Below are 17401 nucleotides of genomic sequence, written 5' to 3'. Positions count from 1 at the left end.
TTGACAGCAAGTGGTACGATTAATGAGTGGGTTTTTGTCTTTTTTTTTTTTTCTCAATCTCTCTCTTTTTTTCTCATTCTTCCACCATATATATCGTCTTTAGACGCATTGCAAATCCCACCAAGATAAAGCAATGTGCGCTCTCAGAAAATAGCATCCATCATCTCTGTTAATTCAGTAGTGGCTTTTTGCTAGGCTCAGCACCATTTGATATCAATACAAGCCACCCAAAGACATGTACATCTGTACTCCATCCATATTGAGCCTCCTCAACAATATCCAAAGTGATCATTACCTGTTCAATGAGAAAAAAACAAAAAATAACCAGTATAGCTATCAAATCCAACTCAGACTCCATACCGTCACCAAATCTATCTACTACCAACCTTGGGACTGTTGCTGTTTTGAGTCCCACTGCCCTTTTCGGCCCGCTGCCCAATGGCCATCCGTGCGCTCCGGCCCCGCGATCGACCACAGTTACGAGTACAGTTACAGTAAGCGCACTGCTGCAACGGCTCCAAACTGCCCTGAAGCACCTCAAACTTAGCACGTCTACCAAAAACACCAAATCGTCACCCATCGCAGCCCATTTCCCCTATACCATTAATCCAATCTCATACTACACACAACTCCAACCATGCTCTCCTTTATCCTCATCCAGAACAGACAGTAAGCTCTCTCTCTCTCCTCCCACGCCCCATACGCGCAAAAACATCAAAGTCACCCCCCAAACCCGCCCAACTTACCAATCAACTAACTCTTCTCCCCAGGGGCAAGACCCGTCTCGCCAAATGGTACGCCCCCTACAGCGACGACGAAAAGATCAAGCTCAAGGGCGAGGTCCACCGCCTCGTCGCCCCCCGCGACCAAAAGTACCAGTCCAACTTCGTCGAGTTCCGCAACAACAAGATCGTCTACCGCCGCTACGCCGGCCTCTTCTTCTGCGCCTGCGTCGACACAAACGACAACGAGCTCGCCTTCCTCGAGGCCATCCACTTCTTCGTCGAGGTCCTCGACGCCTTCTTCGGAAACGTCTGCGAGCTCGACCTCGTCTTCAACTTTTACAAGGTGTATGCCATCCTCGACGAGGTGTTTCTTGCGGGCGAGATTGAGGAGACGAGCAAGCAGGTTGTTTTGACGCGGCTGGAGCATCTGGATAAGTTGGAGTAGTAGCGCGCGGGAGGGACGCGTCTTTTTTCAAAAGCTCTTTTTTTCCGGCGTTAAATATTCCGTCCCTGATGCTTCTTCATTTTCCTCTTGGTGAAGAGAAGCGGAAAGGACGGAAGCGATTGCCAAATGTACATATAATATCCATTTCGCAGCTCGGAGTTGTTAAGAGGGAGGGGACATTGATTGGATTTGATCATTTGGGTTCTATCGCAATCTAGCAGGGCGCATACAGTACATGCGTGCATAGGGCAGAGCGCGAAGCATTAGAGCATTGGCGTTTTGGGCGTCTTGAAGATTGCGAATTGGAGCAATAGGAATATATCGATAGTCATTGGCCTGTTTGCGCCGTTGTCTTCTTTATCTTACTCCCTAATACCTACCCCTAAATCCCGTGTCGTGGTCCTCAATTCCTCAATGCATAGACAGGCAGCAGTGCTACTTGCTTAAATGCTCTATCTTGCAAGGTAATCATCATTAATAATCATCCAGTCAAGATCAAGTCAAATCATGCTTAACCGCAGGAGAGGGTCAAGCCATCATAATAGGGCGGAATGTAGACTCAGTTCTGCATATCCAGGTCTACTTGCTTTTCCATATCGCAGCCTGAGAGAGCATCATAATAAGCGAACAAGCACATCATCCCTGGCAAACCAATCTCCTCCGCTTTTCCCAAATGAAAAAGTAAACCCGGGACCAATTTTCCATCAACTCAAGGAAATAATGAACAACCACCATTGTCCCGAAAGCACTGGTAAGAGAGACTCAGTGCATGCAATCATGCCAGACACTGCGGCTAGACGGCATCTTTCAACGTTGCGCTATCAGCAGCATCCCACATATCAAGGGCCGTAGGACGCTTTGCCTTCTGGACCCAGAGGTTCTCCCGACCACGAAATAAGTCCTGGACAAAAGGGCTGTATGAAGCATCCCCATGGATCGACTTGTTGTCAACGCCAAACGAAATGTCCGTCATGATTCCTTGTCCGCTGCCCATCTCCAGAGAACTATCAAGCAGAGATGGCTCCATAGTACATGAGTCGTCCAGCTTCTGCTTTTTGCGGGCTTCGTCTTGGGTTTGTGGTGCTATGCCCAAGTCCTGCGTTTCTCCCTCAGAATGAACATCAACATCTGCTAGGAAATGATCAACTTCTTTCATGCCACCACTGTTGTTCTCAAAACTGATCAAATCGCACGAAATCACACAGTCTGCATCCATACCTTCCTTTGAGTTCCTGCCATCATGATCCTATTCAATAAGCACAGTGATTAGTAAGTAGGCTTGTTATTTCGCGAGAGGGAATGAGGAGGGTGTAGACTTACCTCTTCCTAAGGTGACAGACGGCCCTCGGTATGGCGAGCAACATCATTGTTGCCGTAAACAGCGGCTTCATCAGCTCCAGAGCTGCTAGAGAATAGAATTAGATCAGACATCGACTCCTTATCCATCTCCTTCTGAAGAGAGACTTGCGCTTGTTGAGCAGTGTTCCCGAAAGGGTGGTTTGCCTCGGCGGCGACGCAAGTGCTGGCCAAGAAAGCAGCTCGTTGAGGATTCATGACCATTTTATCATAAGCTTCAGTGCAATTCTTGTCTTGTCCAGGATAGTCTATGTCATCCGCAGTTAAGATGGGTTCACCAGCAAGATGGGAAAGCCAACCTATGATGCTGCAGTGCTTACACGCGCAGTCTTGCAGTCGAGTGGCGCATCTGTCAGACTGATTGGGCTCAGAGCCCCAGGAGCTAGCCTGTCCAAGATCAAAGGGCGCGCAGTATCCAGGGTGTTGTCGTTTCTGGGCCCCACGTTTGGCATCGTCATTGTCGCGACGGGAATGATGGTCATGACCTTGGTCAAGCTGCTCAAGGCTTGTCTCAAGGCGAAGATTAAGTTCAGCTGGCGACAACATGGCAAGATCGTGATTGTACGCAGGATAAGGAGGCAACTTGCCATCATCGTTATTCTGCTGAGCTGCTTCAAGATCGACCACGCCTGCAGGTGTTTCCGGCTCGTCGAGCCATTGATACCAGTGATCATAGATGTGGTCGACAATGGCGCGGAAGCTCGTCAGCACCACGTTGCCAACTCGCAGCGAAACCTGATTCGCATGGCTTTCTTTAACCGTCTGAAAGGCGTCGTAGAATGTTTGGCAGCACATGTCCCGCGAGCAGCCTCTACGTTCGAGGAAGAGGCAGAGATCCTTGATTTCAGGCCGCGTGCCCATGCCCGTGGTGGAAAAGGTGCGGCCAATCTTCTCGCGTAGCCAGACAGCACAGAGAGAGACGGTGCTGTTCAGATTGATGCGCTTGCCAGCAGCTTTGATTCGCCTTTCCAAAGTGTCTTGACGCATGAAGCCAAGGTTGTAGAGATCACGAAGGCCGTTACAGCCCAGAGTGACTTGGGCGTGGTAGAGCACGTCTCTGTCCTCCATGGCGTACTTTGGTGCAGACATACCGAAAGGGTTGTCGTTCTTGCAGTGACCGTATTCTAACTGATGAGAGCAGTCAAACTGATGGAGGTTTTGTTGCGTTAGATGACGAAAAAGCTGCTGCTCGCCATCACCTTCCTCGTCTTCTTCTTCCTGAAGGGCTTCAAAGGGAATGAGGAGAAACTTGACAAGTCTGCGTTTGTAGGTTTCGAGGTAGTTTACAAGGAGTGAAACCACGAAGAAGAATGTGAGGCAGATGAAGCAGAAGAAAAAAGAAGCCTGCAAGTTCTCTTCTTCATGCTTTTCTGCCTGTACGAGCACGTGAGGCGACATGGAGGCGGCCGGCAGCTGGCAAAGTCTGGCAAAGGCAAACACGCAGGTGTGCCAACCAGCAGCCATACAAATAAACAGCAAGTAAACAGTAACAAAATGTCAACAAGAGCGAGAGCACTTGCAATTGATGGACTAATAAAAAAACAAAAGAGCAGAGTCTAAGCCGTGGAAAGGGTGCGTCACCAATTGAAAGGAGAAGGCAAGGCAAAACACGAGATTTGACCAAAAAAAAGCAAACAATCCGGGAATGGCGAGTGAAAAGATAAGAAGAAGAGGAAGAAAAAAAGAGGAGGGACAGGGAAACCCGACGGAAACACGCACGACAACGCTGGCACCTTAAATAATGCCCAGCCGAATTGGCAAATATGCTGTGTAACAAGAGCCAGTCCTCGTGACTGGTCCAAATCGCGCCGAAGCAGCAGGCCGGCATAAGGAGGAGAAAAAAGAGGAGGAGACGGGCCAGAAAACCACAACAAATGCAGTGCTGGTACATGTACAAATCCCGTCGAGTCATAGCAAGCAAGTCGTGGACAAGGACAAGCATTGTATAAAATGGCCGGCCACCAATTGAGGTGAGGCAACGGAAACACGACGTCGACACTGCATGCGAGTACAAAATTGCAACTCGGAAGCAGTTGTACAAGTAACTTCAGTCGGTACCTACTAGACATAGAGATGGTATGGTATGGTATTAGAGGCATACAAACATGAACACGCGCGCACACGCATGTGCCCTCGAAATGCTTTCGCTCGGCTTCTCGTTTCCCTTCAAACTCCCGGCTCATGTCACATCACAAGCATACCACCCAAAATCATCACCTCTTCTTCAACGCCGCAAATCTCCTCTCCAGGTCTCCAATATCTGGTATTGACCCTTCCGGCTCCTTCTTCTTCCTCGGTGCCGCCACCTCCTCCTTCTTGCTCTTGAGCTCCACGGACCCCATCATCACCTTGGGGTGCACATTGTCCGTCGTCATTCGCGGCGGCGTCACCATCAGCGGGCTCTTGGGCTCTCCCAGCTTTGCGCTCGGCGGCGTGGCTTTGTCCATCTGCTCCTCGCCAAGCGAAAGCTTCCTCTGCTCCGCCGTCAGAGGCGTGTTCAGCTCGTTCTTCTGCGCTTGTCCCCCCGATGGATCTCCGCCGTCCACATCTTCATCGTCGTCCAACAAATCGGGGGGTGGCGGCGTCATCTCTCTCTCTCTTTTGGGCCAATCGACCCCGTACGCCTTTGCAATCTCCTCTAGATAGCCCGTCACCAGCTCCTGTCGGGGCGCCTCCACGCTCAACTTCTTCACCACCTTTTCATTGACCTTGCCATCTGCGTTATCCATGGCGGCGAGGACAAACTCCTTGCCGTACTTCTCTGCCAGCAGCGTCCGCACCGTCACGAGTTCCTTGATCTCTGTCTTGGGCGCCGCATAGAGAATGCTCTTGATGGCCTCTTCCAGCCCGGGGTCACACACAGGCCCTTCCATCAGCCCGGCCCGCGCAAGCAGCAGCTCGCAGTAAAGCTCCAGCAGCTCGTGAAGCTCGCTCGTGATGTCGGATCGGATGATGTTTTCGACGCGGATCGTTGCCGAGTCGACCTTGCCCGCCTCGAGCAGTTGCGCCATGGCCCGGCGCTGCGTCTTGCCCAGCTGCTCATCCCGCTGCTGTACCATGCGCAGGCGCGCAATAGCGAGCTTCAGCTGGACCTTAAGCTTGGTCTGTAATCGCGGCCATTGCAACGTCAGCTCAGCTCTTGCGGGTTGCGTCACTGGAGCTGGCGGGGTTTGCGAGATGAGATGGAATGGGATCAAGACTTACCAGCCAGGTAGCTGCGGGGGGCATCGCGGGGGATTCTTGGGTCTGGTTATAGTCTACGGGGATCAAAGAAGAGGTAGTCCAGAGAGGAAAACGGAAGAGAATGAGAATAGTGAGAGCGTATGGAACTGGCGATTTTATATCAACAATTGGGCAAATTGAGGCAGCAGGATTAAATTCGTGGAGTGCCTAGAAGTAAGGTAGGCAGACACGAAACCGGAGCTTCTGGAGGAAGTTGAGACAAAACGTCACTGGTGGCCCGCTGCCAATTCAAGGTACCTAATCGATTGATCCCTAGCCCACAGCAATAGTACCCGCTAATAAGCCTTGAAAGCTAGTGCCTTTAACTGCTGCCCGCCCCGTTACTGCGGGGCCTTCGAATCCATCACCTCGGATCTGAAGCCATCAAATTCCATCGTCGTTAAGCCAGCTCGATTTAGTTCAGTTCAGCTACGAGACACACATCCATGAAATCAACCATGGATGGAAAACCTGGTACACGGCATGCCAAGTACCAAAGACAAAGGGACGGTGTCTTAGTACTCAGCACCGCTAAATTATGAATTACGTTAGTACCCGCATACTACCACCAACACTTCCCTTTTCTCACGAACCTGCATCCATCCAATGCCATTGGCAGCACCCGATAGGCGCAGTCCCTACGTGGTGGACCGTGATAGGACTAGCCGGCAAGCTGCATCTGGTGCTGCATCTGGTGGTCTGAGATGATACCGGTTGGATGATGCAATGCATGTCTCTCATGTGCATGGCCTTACTAGGCAATGTAGGGAGATGGAAAGATGGGTACCAAGGTAGGCCGTAATTGATTAGCAGTAGACAAACAAAAAATACTATACTCGACGTTGTACTACCTATTCTACGGGTACTAAACAGCCTCTCTCTCTCCGTACATTCATCGTGCTGTACACTCCCACGTCTCTACCAATGATTCAGTAAGTCGTAGTGCTGTAACCTATGCAGCGAGTTCCCACAGACTGCTGCTCTTCTGCCGACTAGCAAGTGTCGGGAGAAATCGTTCCACCAAGCCTATCCCCAATCCTCCTTTATAAGATGCCACAAATGCCGTGATTGTAATAAGAAGGGGTGAGAGAAGAAGAAAAAGAGAAGAAGAAAACAGCTCAAGAAAACTCCCATGTGAAATCCTTCATAGCCGTTAAACGCCCGTTATTGACCCATTTACCCATCCATGTTTGTGTGTGTGTATTTGTTTTTTTACAATTCCATCATCATGCATACCATTATCCCGATGACCCTCTCTCATCAGGTTACTCATTGCTCATGGATTGTAGCTTGTGAAATTATTCCATCTCGGCATTGCCGGCAACCGTTGGGATTCCATCGGTCGCCTCTCCTTCAAAGACTTGGTTGCCCTCATATGTCACACGACGCCAGCCACAGGGCTCGTTGCTGTCCTTGATCCATTCCATGGTAGGGAAGTAATGATCGTTCTTCTTCATTGTAATCACCCAAGGCACCGAGTCAAATGTGACGGCCTTGAGGCGGAAATCTGTAATACAAATTGAGTCAGCTCTAGATCTACTTTGAACAAGATACCAAAAGTGAAAAAAGAGCAGAAGAAGAAATAGAGAAAGGGGGAAATAGAAGTGACTTACATGTGTTGTCGGGGATTTTCCGCGTCGCCGCAATGAATGAATCCAGATCCGGCGTCGACTCGCCATTAACGTGAGTGATGAAGTTGGTTGGAGCAACTCCGTACTGGTATGCTGGGGAGCCGCGGATTCGGCTCGACACATACACCTCGCTGTGAAGCTTGCTGATCTGCTGGCGGACGGCCAGGTGCGGGCGGTGGAAGATGGCTCCGCAAAACGACACAGCATGGTGCGTCTCCATGTCATCGGCGGTAACCGTCGGCAGCTGGAGGTGTAGCTCTTCACAGTTTCGCACAACGACGGCGTCCAGGAACTCGTTCGTATACATCACGTCAAAGTCGGAGATGGTGGTGCAGATTTTGCCATTGAGTGTCAGCACCACATCGCCTTCCAGGAGGGATACCGGCTGGTTCACCCGTTCAAATGCCCTCTTGCTAACCATGAACAGCTGGTGGTGAGACCTGTTCGCCTGTGTAACCTTGTTGATCCATTCGTCCGAGACTCCCATCACGCGCGCCTGCGACATGTGGATAGATCGGAACTCCACCGATAGCATCTGCAACTTCGGTGTCTCTCCCTGCTGGATGGCCGAGACGACTGGTAGCAGAGTGGGCGTGCCCAGTCCCAGATGATACTCCTCGTCTCTCTGAGTGCTCGGGGAACGCTCTCCCAGGTACTGGAGCCAAAGAGCCTGCACGGTGCCGTCTTCCGCAACGAGCACGCCACTACCACACGACGCCCCGAGGTTGCTGTCAATAGTAATGGCATCCACATTGACGGCGCGGTACCGTGGTGCTCCTGAGTTGGCGGGGATGGCAACCGCTGTAATTTCCGTCACGTTGGTGGACCCATGCACGACTCTGCCTATCCTGTTGTAGCCCAAGAAGTACGTCTTGGCGCCCTGAGTGAGGTGCTGGTCGCTGAGGCGGGCGCTCATGACGGGCACATCCACCAAGGCGGGATCATACTTGATGATAGTGTAGTTTTGCAGCGGGTGCAGGAAAACGACCTTGCCCTCGACGATGACGGAGTCGGCAATGGTAACGGTGATGTCGCACAAATCATACGGCACCACAGCTCGCGAAATGAGGACAAGTCCCTTATCAGCATCAATGACAAGGCCCATGCCCCAGCGTCGGTTCTTTGGGAAGCCATCGAGCTTGACGGGCAAAGTGCAGTTGATGTGGACAAAGCTGCGGATCAGGGCCGCGATGCCGGGGTGTGGCATGTGGTCCAGCTCAATGAACGAAGCGGATCGCCGAACAGGGGCCACGGGCGGCAGAGGGTCGCCGAGGTCAGAAAAGTCCCACAAGCCACTGACATCGTTACGAACAGCCAGCTTCATCTTGGCCGACCAGTGTCTGTCAACGTAAATGACGGTTGTGATGAGTGTGTGCAGGTCGCGCAAGTGTTTGTAAGTCACAACCACTCGCGCCTTGTCAGGAATCTGCTTCATGACTTCGATGAAGGTATCCAGATCGGGCACCTTCTTCTGGTCCACAGACTGCACGATGAATCCGTTGTCCGTATTGTCAAAACGGAAAGACCCCGCAGCCTCGCAGATATAGACTCCCTTGACAGCAACACCATAGAGCCTGGCCTGCTGGTACGAGATGTCGTGGAAGCTCGCCCCGGCAACAGTCACAAAACGATCGGGTGTAATCTTGTGAAGATCGCCGACCACGATGTCGACCTCGATGTCCTCCCCTCCGCGCTGCAAGTGAACCTTGATGGTGTCACCCACGCTCGAATCCAAGATATCATCGAGGCGGATGAACTGCGTAATCAGCTCGCCGTTTACTTTGATGAGGACATCGCCCTCCTCGATCTTGCCGTCGGAAGGCCCAGAAGGCAAGACGATTTCGGCAACCAGCATGTTGGTCTCTTCCGGGAAAGCTTGTCGCATCGCCGACTCCCACTCTGGGCTAAGTCCCAACCTGCGGCACTCGTCAAAGGGCTTGAGCAAAAATTGGCACTGGATGTCGCCGCGCGTAATGGGTTTGCCCTGCTGGATGCATTGAAGTGCGCGCAGTGGCCGGTCCAGGGGTAGGAAATAGTCGGTCGAGGCGCCATCAGATCGACCACCAGCCTGGAGCGCAACGGCGCAGCCATCCTTGTTCACAACGGGACTTCCAGAACTTCCACCACTAGCAGCAGCATTGGCCTGGTAGTAGCACGTGTTGAAATCGCTGTATCCATCGCCATACTCGGGCGCATTTCGATCCAGACGACTGATAACACCCGAAAGAATACTCAACTTTTCGCCAGCATCGTTTCCGACAACGCGAATCTCTGTGCCAACTTCATTCCATCGTAGGTCAGCATTTTCCTTCGTTCTATCCACTCCTCTTTCCCCATATGCTGTTCTTCGCAAGACACGCTAGCTCGACATACCTTTTGCCAGGTCAGGGCTCAAAGTGAGCCCATCCACATGCATATACTTGATCGCTTTGGGATCGTATCGCAGGATACCAAAATCGTGAACGGGGTCGCGATATACGGGGTAACAGTCGACCTCCTCGTGGTTGTCAAACACGCAGTGTCCCCAAAACGGGCCAGATCCGACAACGTGGCGATTCGTCAAGATGTAACTATATAGCAAGAGCAAGTAACACGTCAGCATAATGTACCAACCCAATTTTCCGATTGGTATTGATTCATTGCCCATCTAGCTGACGGGAGAGGGGGCAGGTGGAAAACACAACAGCAGCAGCACAACATAGCACATACCCTCTCTCTGAATCGACGACAAAGCCGGTGGCTTCGCTCGTCAATGCAGGATCCGTATCAAAAGAGCACGTCTGGCAGAATCGAATGGCGACCACGTTGCGAACGACCTTTTGGATCGTGTCCTGCCACTCGCCGAAGCTGCCGGGAGTACCGAGGTAGGCGTGCGGGTGCAAGTCGCTAGCTGCGTCAGAGCCTTCCTCATAGCTTATCTCGTCAACTGTGATGTCGGGAATCGCCGTTTCCATTTCCAGGTCGTGTCTGTTGCTACCGTTGAGCGGCCTCTTGGCAGGAGGGCTCGCCTGGGCCGACTCGGGTGCTTTTCTCTTGCCCCCCGCCGATGTCGTTGTGCCGTTCATTTTTATTGATGTTGATAGTCCTTTGTTCGATTTGTTTTGTTTCTACCCCTGAGGCTAATACGGGGCTTGCCGTGCAGCTTGGGGGTGCGGAGAGAAGGGGGTTGGTCTCGTCCCTTGATGGGTAGGTATACAGGTATATATGTCGTTTTTTCAGCCTCTTGCTCGCCCTTGAACTACTCCGTTGTTCAGAGAAGCCGCGTTTTCAGCAGTACAGTCGCAACAGAAAGTCGAATAGTATCCCGGCTGAAACAAGGCGCTCGAATCGGCACCGGTGTCGTCTTATACTCGTCGAGGCAACAGGCGCCGTATCGCGCATTGACTATCAGCGCTGGACCGCGGGGTGGCAGCGATTGACGGGCTCGCGGCGTGTCGCGTAGGGTAGCAGCGCATCAAAGACGCGGGCAGAGGCACTGGAGCGCGTGATGTTGAACGCGGATGAAGGAGAGGCAAAGCGGCAGCGTAAAAGATGGTGGTGGATGGAACAATTGGCAGCAAAGCAGCAGCCCATGTGATGCCGGTCCTTGGGCAAAACGGTTCCTTCCTTGTATGCAGCCTTTTGGAGTCGTGGAGAAAAAAAAAAGGTGGATCAGCAGGCAGGCTGTAGCGGGTACGTACTTGTACCTCAGGTACCGCATCAGCGCAAAGAGGTACCAACACTAAAACCACTGACGGTAACCGCAAAGAGACTCCAGGGCCACTCACCGGCCTATCGTGTGAATAGCCGCCTGGAAGAAGCCGCTAGACTGGTGTCTGCGATCCATTTATTACGCAGTCATTCCACAGCTGCCCCTTGTCGTGTCTTTGGCTGGTATGGCCTTGTATCTGCACTCCAGGTTGGACTAGACGTGATTGCAGTTTAGCAAGGTACATACATGTTCGTACAGTATGACAGAAGGGGCGAAAAAGCAAAGGCAAGAAAACTGCAAAACCCAGTTCCAGTTCCAGGGTAGGCCTACCATCCACCCAGCTCAACACCAACATCCATCAACACCCCCCTTCACAAATTCTATGCTTGTATTACATCGGACAACCAACCAGGATAAGCAGATTTCATTAATCAGTCCAAAGCTCCAGTTGCTTCACACCCTCTTTTTCACCTCCCTCCGGCATCTCCATCCCAACCAAACAAGCGCCCCCCAGCAATACCGCCGCTATGTGTACTCTATCGTTGTCATTCATTGTTAGCCTCCTCCTAGACTATTCCTCTCCCTTTTGGCTCCCTTTTATCACCGGTGATACAGAGTCCTCGCACGTACTTGTACATGAACCACGCTTCACCTTGTTCTTGAATAGCCTACAAACCCCTGGGGATTGCTGCATCGGATTCCCACATGTCGTCACATCCCAGCAAACGCCCTCACACACACCTTAAAAAATCCCCCCAACTGCAAGCTGTCTCCGCCCTGTCCGCCCTTGGAGACGGGTCACAACACCAGGCCTGCATATCGCCTAAGAAGACCCAGCCGGGATATTATTCTTGGAACACGGCCCAGTGCCTCAAAAGCTCGTATGCACGCAATCGGCAGCTTAATCACCAGTCCGACCTGCTGATCTGCGGAAAAGGGTGGGAGATCTTCACTTACATGCATATAACTCACGACACACGACTACCACCATGCATGTACAGTACATAACACTAGCAGCGTCGCATTCACTAAGTGACCGTGTGATGATGATACCCCGACTTTGATGTTTCTGACAAAGACAACGTCTCAAGCGTTGTGTGTGATAGCTAGCAAGTACTCATGCTCCGCCGAGCTCATTTGTCGTATCTCATCCATCCGCAGCTTGTTCCAGTCCTAACAAGTAATATGCTCACATAAGTTCCGTAGCATGCCAACGTCAACAGCAAATCGGCCCCTCTTCCCGGGTCGTGCACAGCCATGATCCATCTTGATCGACCGTGATCTGAGGATATGAATAGGCATTCCTCAAACACCGAATTTATCTTCTCTCTTCACGCGGACAGGGCCAGCCGTCGCCTCAGCCTTGACCTTGGGCCGCTTCTTGGCTCGTCCAGGATGCTCGCCCTCTCCAATATGCACGCCCTCAATATCTAGATAAAAACCATCGTATCATGTCAGCAAAATCTTTTTCCTTGTCCTCTTCGCCTGCAATCATGGTCATACCTTCCACAGTACGTTTCTTCACGAATTTCTGCTTGACGTCAGAAAAGTCGTCGTCGAGATCTTCGTCGCCCGGGCCTGCCGCCCCGGCCAAGGCCTTCTTGCGAGCTAGATAATCCCAAAAACCATTAGCATCCAATCCCAAGGCATCGCCATGAAAGTCCATAGAAAGAGTCATCACTCACGAGGGCCCCTCTTCCTCGGCTTGGCAGGGATAACAAGAGATCCCTCGCCACTGTTCTCCCGAGCCTCAAAGTCATTGATTTGCTTATTTATTTTAGTCCACATGTTTTGCAGACTTTTGACAGTTCGGCCGGGAATATTAATCTTCTCCCATTTGATTCCACGGCCATCTCCCTTGAGTTGCGCAACGATTCGAAGCAAGAACTGGAACGGTAAATATGATAGGCCCGTTAGTTATTTCAAATGTGCGTCGCATAATGTGAGACGAAATGACTGCTGAGTTTGAGTGACTCCCATACCTTGGCGTCTTCTGTCCATGCTGAAGAGCCTTTCTCCAGCTGACCGCAGTCCATGTTCACCGAGTTGCTGTTCGTGGGCTTAGGACTTGGACTTAGAGGTTATGATCGTGCGTATGTTCAGCGTAGATTTACAGCTGCGATGATGTGTGAAGATGAAACGGATGAGATATTATACATTCGTAAAGGTCATATATAAGTTGTCCTAGGAGAATCTGATCTGCCAAGATATATCTGACTGGAAGGTGAAGTGAATTAACATGTCGCTAAGTAAATAAGCAGCTCAGAACCAATTCACTCTTCAGTCACAGCTTAAGTAAGGGCCGGGCTCGACCTAGCCATAAAACACAAACGGGGATAAAGTGAAGTGAAATATTTTTGAAAAGACATGGCCAAGGCCCTTGCCATGGATTCTCATGAAGCAAACACAAAGGCCCACTATCGCAACATAGAATGACGTCCGTTTTATTAGACTTACCCATCTGCAAACGCAAACCTTCTACTATACACGTATACCCGGCAGACACCCCAAGCGGCTCAAGTCCGTAGCTGCTCCGAAACCAAAGAGATCCTCTAACCATCTAGTACCGTATCCAGCGATAATCACACATGTCCCTCACCCATGAAAACGAAAAAAAAGAAGAAGTACTTAAAGCAAAAGGGGACGAAGAAAAAACCCTCCCCGTGCTGAGCAACCCACATATATGCTTCAGCCAATGACATGGGTATCGAAACCGCTACCGGGAGAAACCGGATCAAGCAAATATCATATCATAAACATGAAAGTTCTGGCCGCCGCGTGTTGCTCGTTGATATCTACCACCCAAACGCCTTCGCAAAGTATGAAACAAGAAAAAGCCAAGCTCGTCGTATCGTGTTCATGTCGTTACTTCATCTTCTCTCTGAACGCCATGAATTCTCTAAATCGCAATTCGTGCTCTTCACAAGCTGCCTGCCATCTTTGGCGGACTCCGTTATCCTGCTCCAGCCAGTTGTGATACTCTAGGACATCAGAATCGCCTCGGGCACCCAGAAATGAATAGCCTTTTGATCCTCTTGCTTGTGAAATGTTGGAATTTCGCGTGGCAAAATGGTCAACCACCTGTGAGTTAAAGAGATCCCAGCGGCGTAGGTAGCTTTCAAATTCCTCAAGGTATTTGGTCCATGACGCAACGTTGGGCTTGATACCTTCAACTGCAACCGTAGGCGGAAGCTTGGGCGCGATCGGGGCCTCGGGGAATACTAGCGGATGAGCGTGAGGAACATCGATGTGAAGTTCGGCTGATGCCTGGCTCTCAAAAGGCAAATTATCCTTCAGTTCCGTGAACGACTTAAGTCCGGCCTTAGGCGGGGCAAATGGTGCCACATTCTTCAGGTCCTCAAATGTCGCTCGAAACTCTTCGCTATCTTCAGACCCCTTAAAGGTAACCGGAATTTCTTTCCTTTCTTCAGGCTGCTCATACATTTGGCCTAGGCCCGTGACATTTCCAGGTCGCCACTCCGGTCGCGATGGTTCAACAGGAATGTTCCTGGCAACCACGGGATGCGGCTGAACTGGGGGTTGAGACTGGGACCGTGACTGAGGCGCAGGAGGAACCACAGAGGGAGCCGCAGCCGAAGCGGCAGTTGATGCCACCGTAGGAGTAGTCGGGACAAGAGGAGGCGGAGTAGGAATACGAGAGCGCGAAGGGGAGGTATTTGATGGCGGGTCAATATCCATCGCCTGGGGACTGTCAACAGTTGCAGCCTTTGGGTCAGTCTTGCGGCCGGTCCATTTATATAGGTCATCTTCGCTGCTATCATCCACAATGGCGGCATTGCCGGTCATGGGCTTTGTAGTTCTTGTTTTCCTCGTGTTTGCTCTACCCAGTCGCGTGGGTGAACCCGATGAGTTGGGAGTTGCAGGCCGAGGAACAAAAGTCTGAGGCCCAAATTTGGTACTCCAGCTTTCTGCGTCGAAACCTGTTGCATTTGGGGGAACTTGGGCTTCAATATCGGGCACGTTTGCGCTGGGAACCGGCCGACGTTTAATAGGCGAGCGACGACCAGACTTACTGGTTGATTGGGACCGGCTCTGAGGAATAGGACCGTAATTGCCACTCCCAGCACTGAATTGCCAAGTAGCAGAAGACTCATCTTGAACGAAAGTCGTATTAATTCCATCAGCGCTGTTACTCTTTCTAAATCGAGATGTTCCCGGAGAGTCAGGGGCAAAGGCGTCATCGTCTAGGTTGAAGGTGAAGCTAGTTGGTGATTCCTCGTTAGCACTCAATTTCTCTTCATCAAGGGGCTTATGGTTGTGATGGGTGTTCTGATGTGGTTTGGTTTTCAACGCCGAAACAGGAGCATCTCGATTCGTAATCAGACATTCCAAGATGCGGTACTGTTTCTGTTCGAAAGGAGAGAGGCTGTGAAGTGTACTATGTGCTCCACTGGGGACACTTGGTGTATTATCCGTGCCAACTTCGGCAGCATTCTTATTTTTTGGTGATGTACTCAATTTGGGGATAGTAGCAAAATTCTTCTTGCGACGGGATGGCTTGTCTTTTTGGGGCGTTGCATACATTGAAGGGTCGTTAACCGGGGTCTGAGGTTTGTTGAAAGCTGAAATGGTAATGTCAGCCATGGTTTTAGACCTGATGGCGGTCAAACGGATCACTCACGCGTGTGGAAAGATGACTGGGTTGCATCATCAGTTGCAGAAAATTCGCCTGTCTGGTTTGCCGTGAATATATTGCCATTTGGTGCGGTTGCAGCCGTAGCAGTAGCGGCCTCTGCTCGAGCTTTGAACGATGCAGCAGGCCGGGAACTTGGGGCAACAGGCACGACCCGAGGTCTTCCATCTGCTCCCGTCTCATCTCGCCTTCTCTGGGCCCCATCTCTAGTTTCTTTCCGGGGCATACTGGAGCTACGACGCTTGGGTGTTGAAGCCGGTGGCTCAGGTGGCTCGTTGGTGCCTTTTGCCCGATTCAATGGAACGCTGTCAAAAGGATCAATCTTCTCGCCTCCACTCTTGGTGTATGGAGAGCTCTGTCGAGGATCATGGAAACTCTCTTCACTACGGTTCTTTTCTCTGAACTGGGCGAAAATATCTGGTACGGGCACCGACTCTGGCACCGGCTCTGGCGCGGGCTCTGGAGCGGGCTCTGACCGCTCAGTGTTGACGCGAGAGGAGTAATTGTTGTTGGTGACTGGAGGCTCATCGCCGGGAGTGTTTGACCGCGGATGGTAGCCAGTCCTCTTGGCCCCGAAAGATGCTTCTGCCCTCTTTTTTGCAGATTCGGTTCGGGGAGGGGGCGGTGGAGGAGGAGCACGGCGATCTTGCTGTCCGCTTTTGGCACCGCCTTTCCGCATGCTTTCGAAAGCTCGAGCAGCCGTTGCCGCCGGCGGATGTTTAGCGGTTGGTGGCACACCAGCAGAGAACCTCTCGTTCCATCTCTGTGCCCCCGAAGGAGTTGTTCGTGGCGGGTTCCGCCGCGGTGGCACAGGAAACTGCTGGCTAACATTCTGCCATGGATTTCCTCTCACTCCAGAAGCCGCAGGATATCGACTGGCAGACCGCATTAAGGCAGCATCGTACTTGGCCTTGGCGTCGGCATCGCTAAGGACTTCGTGGGCAGCTTGGATGATCTGAAACTGTGAGTTTACTTCTTGTTCTCGGCCAGGATTGCGATCAGGATGGTATTTCAAAGCTGGTCTCAGTAATTAGAAACTGTGCTGATGAAGAAATTGTGTCAAGTCGATTGGTTTCGTTACACACCTAGCTTCCGGAACTGCTTCTTGATTTCCGCGACATCTGCGGTTGGGGTTAGCCCCAAGTCAGCATAATAGTCTCGCTGGGGTGCCATCGCAACGCCGTAGTTGCAGTGTCTTTCCGGCTCCCAGCTCTCAAGCGGGGTGTATTCCTATGTTGAGGCCCGGTACCGCAATAACCATATCAAAGTGCTCTCGAAAATCGCTACACAAAGCTGCACTCTCGCGGGGATTCGCCAATGATACCTTGGGTAGAAGTTCAATCGAACTCAAGGTGCGGTGTGATGAGGACGACAGCGGATATAATTTTGGATTTGATAGAGGTATGAAGTCGGTGGCGAAGGGTGTATAGTCTTGCAGATATGTACGGAGTAGTCGCTTGAAGATTCGTTGGACGCTGCGAATGGATGCTAGGCGCCCAGCTGTTAGCGAGAGGAATTAAAGTGCATGAGGGCACAATCAAGCAAACGAATGAGGCTGCTACAATTGAACGAGGCAGCAGGGGACAGAGTGTGAGAAAGAACAAAAGAAGAGAGGGAGAGAGAGCCCGACTATTTATCTTGACAAGGGCCACAGGGCTGCCAGCCAGTGCCAGCTGT

General features: G+C 51.5%; 6 protein-coding genes across 6 annotated transcripts; 1 reads left to right on the top strand and 5 right to left on the bottom strand.

Moving 5' to 3' along the window:
* Window positions 1-496: 496 nt before the first annotated feature.
* Window positions 497-1567, top strand: M431DRAFT_502931 (hypothetical protein). The gene is made up of 2 exons (XM_024918234.1): window positions 497-669; window positions 771-1567. Exons 1-2 carry the CDS (start codon window positions 638-640, stop codon window positions 1168-1170), a joined length of 432 nt encoding a protein of 143 aa, XP_024780447.1. The 5' UTR covers window positions 497-637; the 3' UTR covers window positions 1171-1567.
* A 396-nt stretch (window positions 1568-1963) lies between these two features.
* M431DRAFT_72821 (hypothetical protein) lies at window positions 1964-3990 on the bottom strand (the record flags this gene model as incomplete). The annotated part of the gene is made up of 3 exons (XM_024922074.1): window positions 1964-2402; window positions 2491-2555; window positions 2686-3990. 3 exons carry the CDS (start codon window positions 3988-3990, stop codon window positions 1964-1966), a joined length of 1809 nt encoding a protein of 602 aa, XP_024780446.1.
* A 749-nt stretch (window positions 3991-4739) lies between these two features.
* Window positions 4740-5754, bottom strand: M431DRAFT_758 (hypothetical protein; the record flags this gene model as incomplete). Its single annotated transcript, XM_024922390.1, has 2 exons — window positions 4740-5630; window positions 5731-5754. The coding sequence occupies 2 exons, from the start codon at window positions 5752-5754 to the stop codon at window positions 4740-4742; spliced, it is 915 nt and encodes a 304-aa protein (XP_024780445.1).
* Window positions 5755-7046: 1292 nt separating this feature from the next.
* Window positions 7047-10444, bottom strand: M431DRAFT_757 (hypothetical protein; the record flags this gene model as incomplete). The annotated part of the gene is made up of 4 exons (XM_024922376.1): window positions 7047-7255; window positions 7362-9659; window positions 9753-9949; window positions 10089-10444. 4 exons carry the CDS (start codon window positions 10442-10444, stop codon window positions 7047-7049), a joined length of 3060 nt encoding a protein of 1019 aa, XP_024780444.1.
* A 1757-nt stretch (window positions 10445-12201) lies between these two features.
* M431DRAFT_12616 (hypothetical protein) lies at window positions 12202-13106 on the bottom strand (the record flags this gene model as incomplete). Its single annotated transcript, XM_024912268.1, has 4 exons — window positions 12202-12500; window positions 12574-12678; window positions 12756-12957; window positions 13053-13106. The coding sequence occupies 4 exons, from the start codon at window positions 13104-13106 to the stop codon at window positions 12376-12378; spliced, it is 486 nt and encodes a 161-aa protein (XP_024780443.1). The 3' UTR covers window positions 12202-12375.
* Window positions 13107-13935: 829 nt separating this feature from the next.
* On the bottom strand, window positions 13936-16897 carry M431DRAFT_477195 (hypothetical protein; the record flags this gene model as incomplete). Its single annotated transcript, XM_024915547.1, has 3 exons — window positions 13936-15653; window positions 15713-16741; window positions 16810-16897. 3 exons carry the CDS (start codon window positions 16895-16897, stop codon window positions 13936-13938), a joined length of 2835 nt encoding a protein of 944 aa, XP_024780442.1.
* Between the last annotated feature and the right edge of the window lie 504 nt (window positions 16898-17401).

The sequence above is a fragment of the Trichoderma harzianum genome, assembly GCF_003025095.1.
Source record: "Trichoderma harzianum CBS 226.95 unplaced genomic scaffold M431scaffold_1, whole genome shotgun sequence".
In the NCBI taxonomy this organism is placed as follows: Eukaryota; Fungi; Ascomycota; class Sordariomycetes; order Hypocreales; family Hypocreaceae; genus Trichoderma; species Trichoderma harzianum.
The sequence above is the reverse complement of the archived record's forward strand: the minus strand, read 5'-3'. Positions and strand labels throughout refer to the sequence as shown.

Bases quoted from the DNA above. Each gene is read 5' to 3' on its own strand.
- M431DRAFT_502931 (XM_024918234.1), top strand. From the start codon at position 638: ATGCTCTCCTTTATCCTCATCCAGAACAGACA. The intron at 670-770 runs GTAAGCTCTCTC...TCTTCTCCCCAG, and splicing joins ATCCTCATCCAGAACAGACA to GGGCAAGACCCGTCTCGCCA.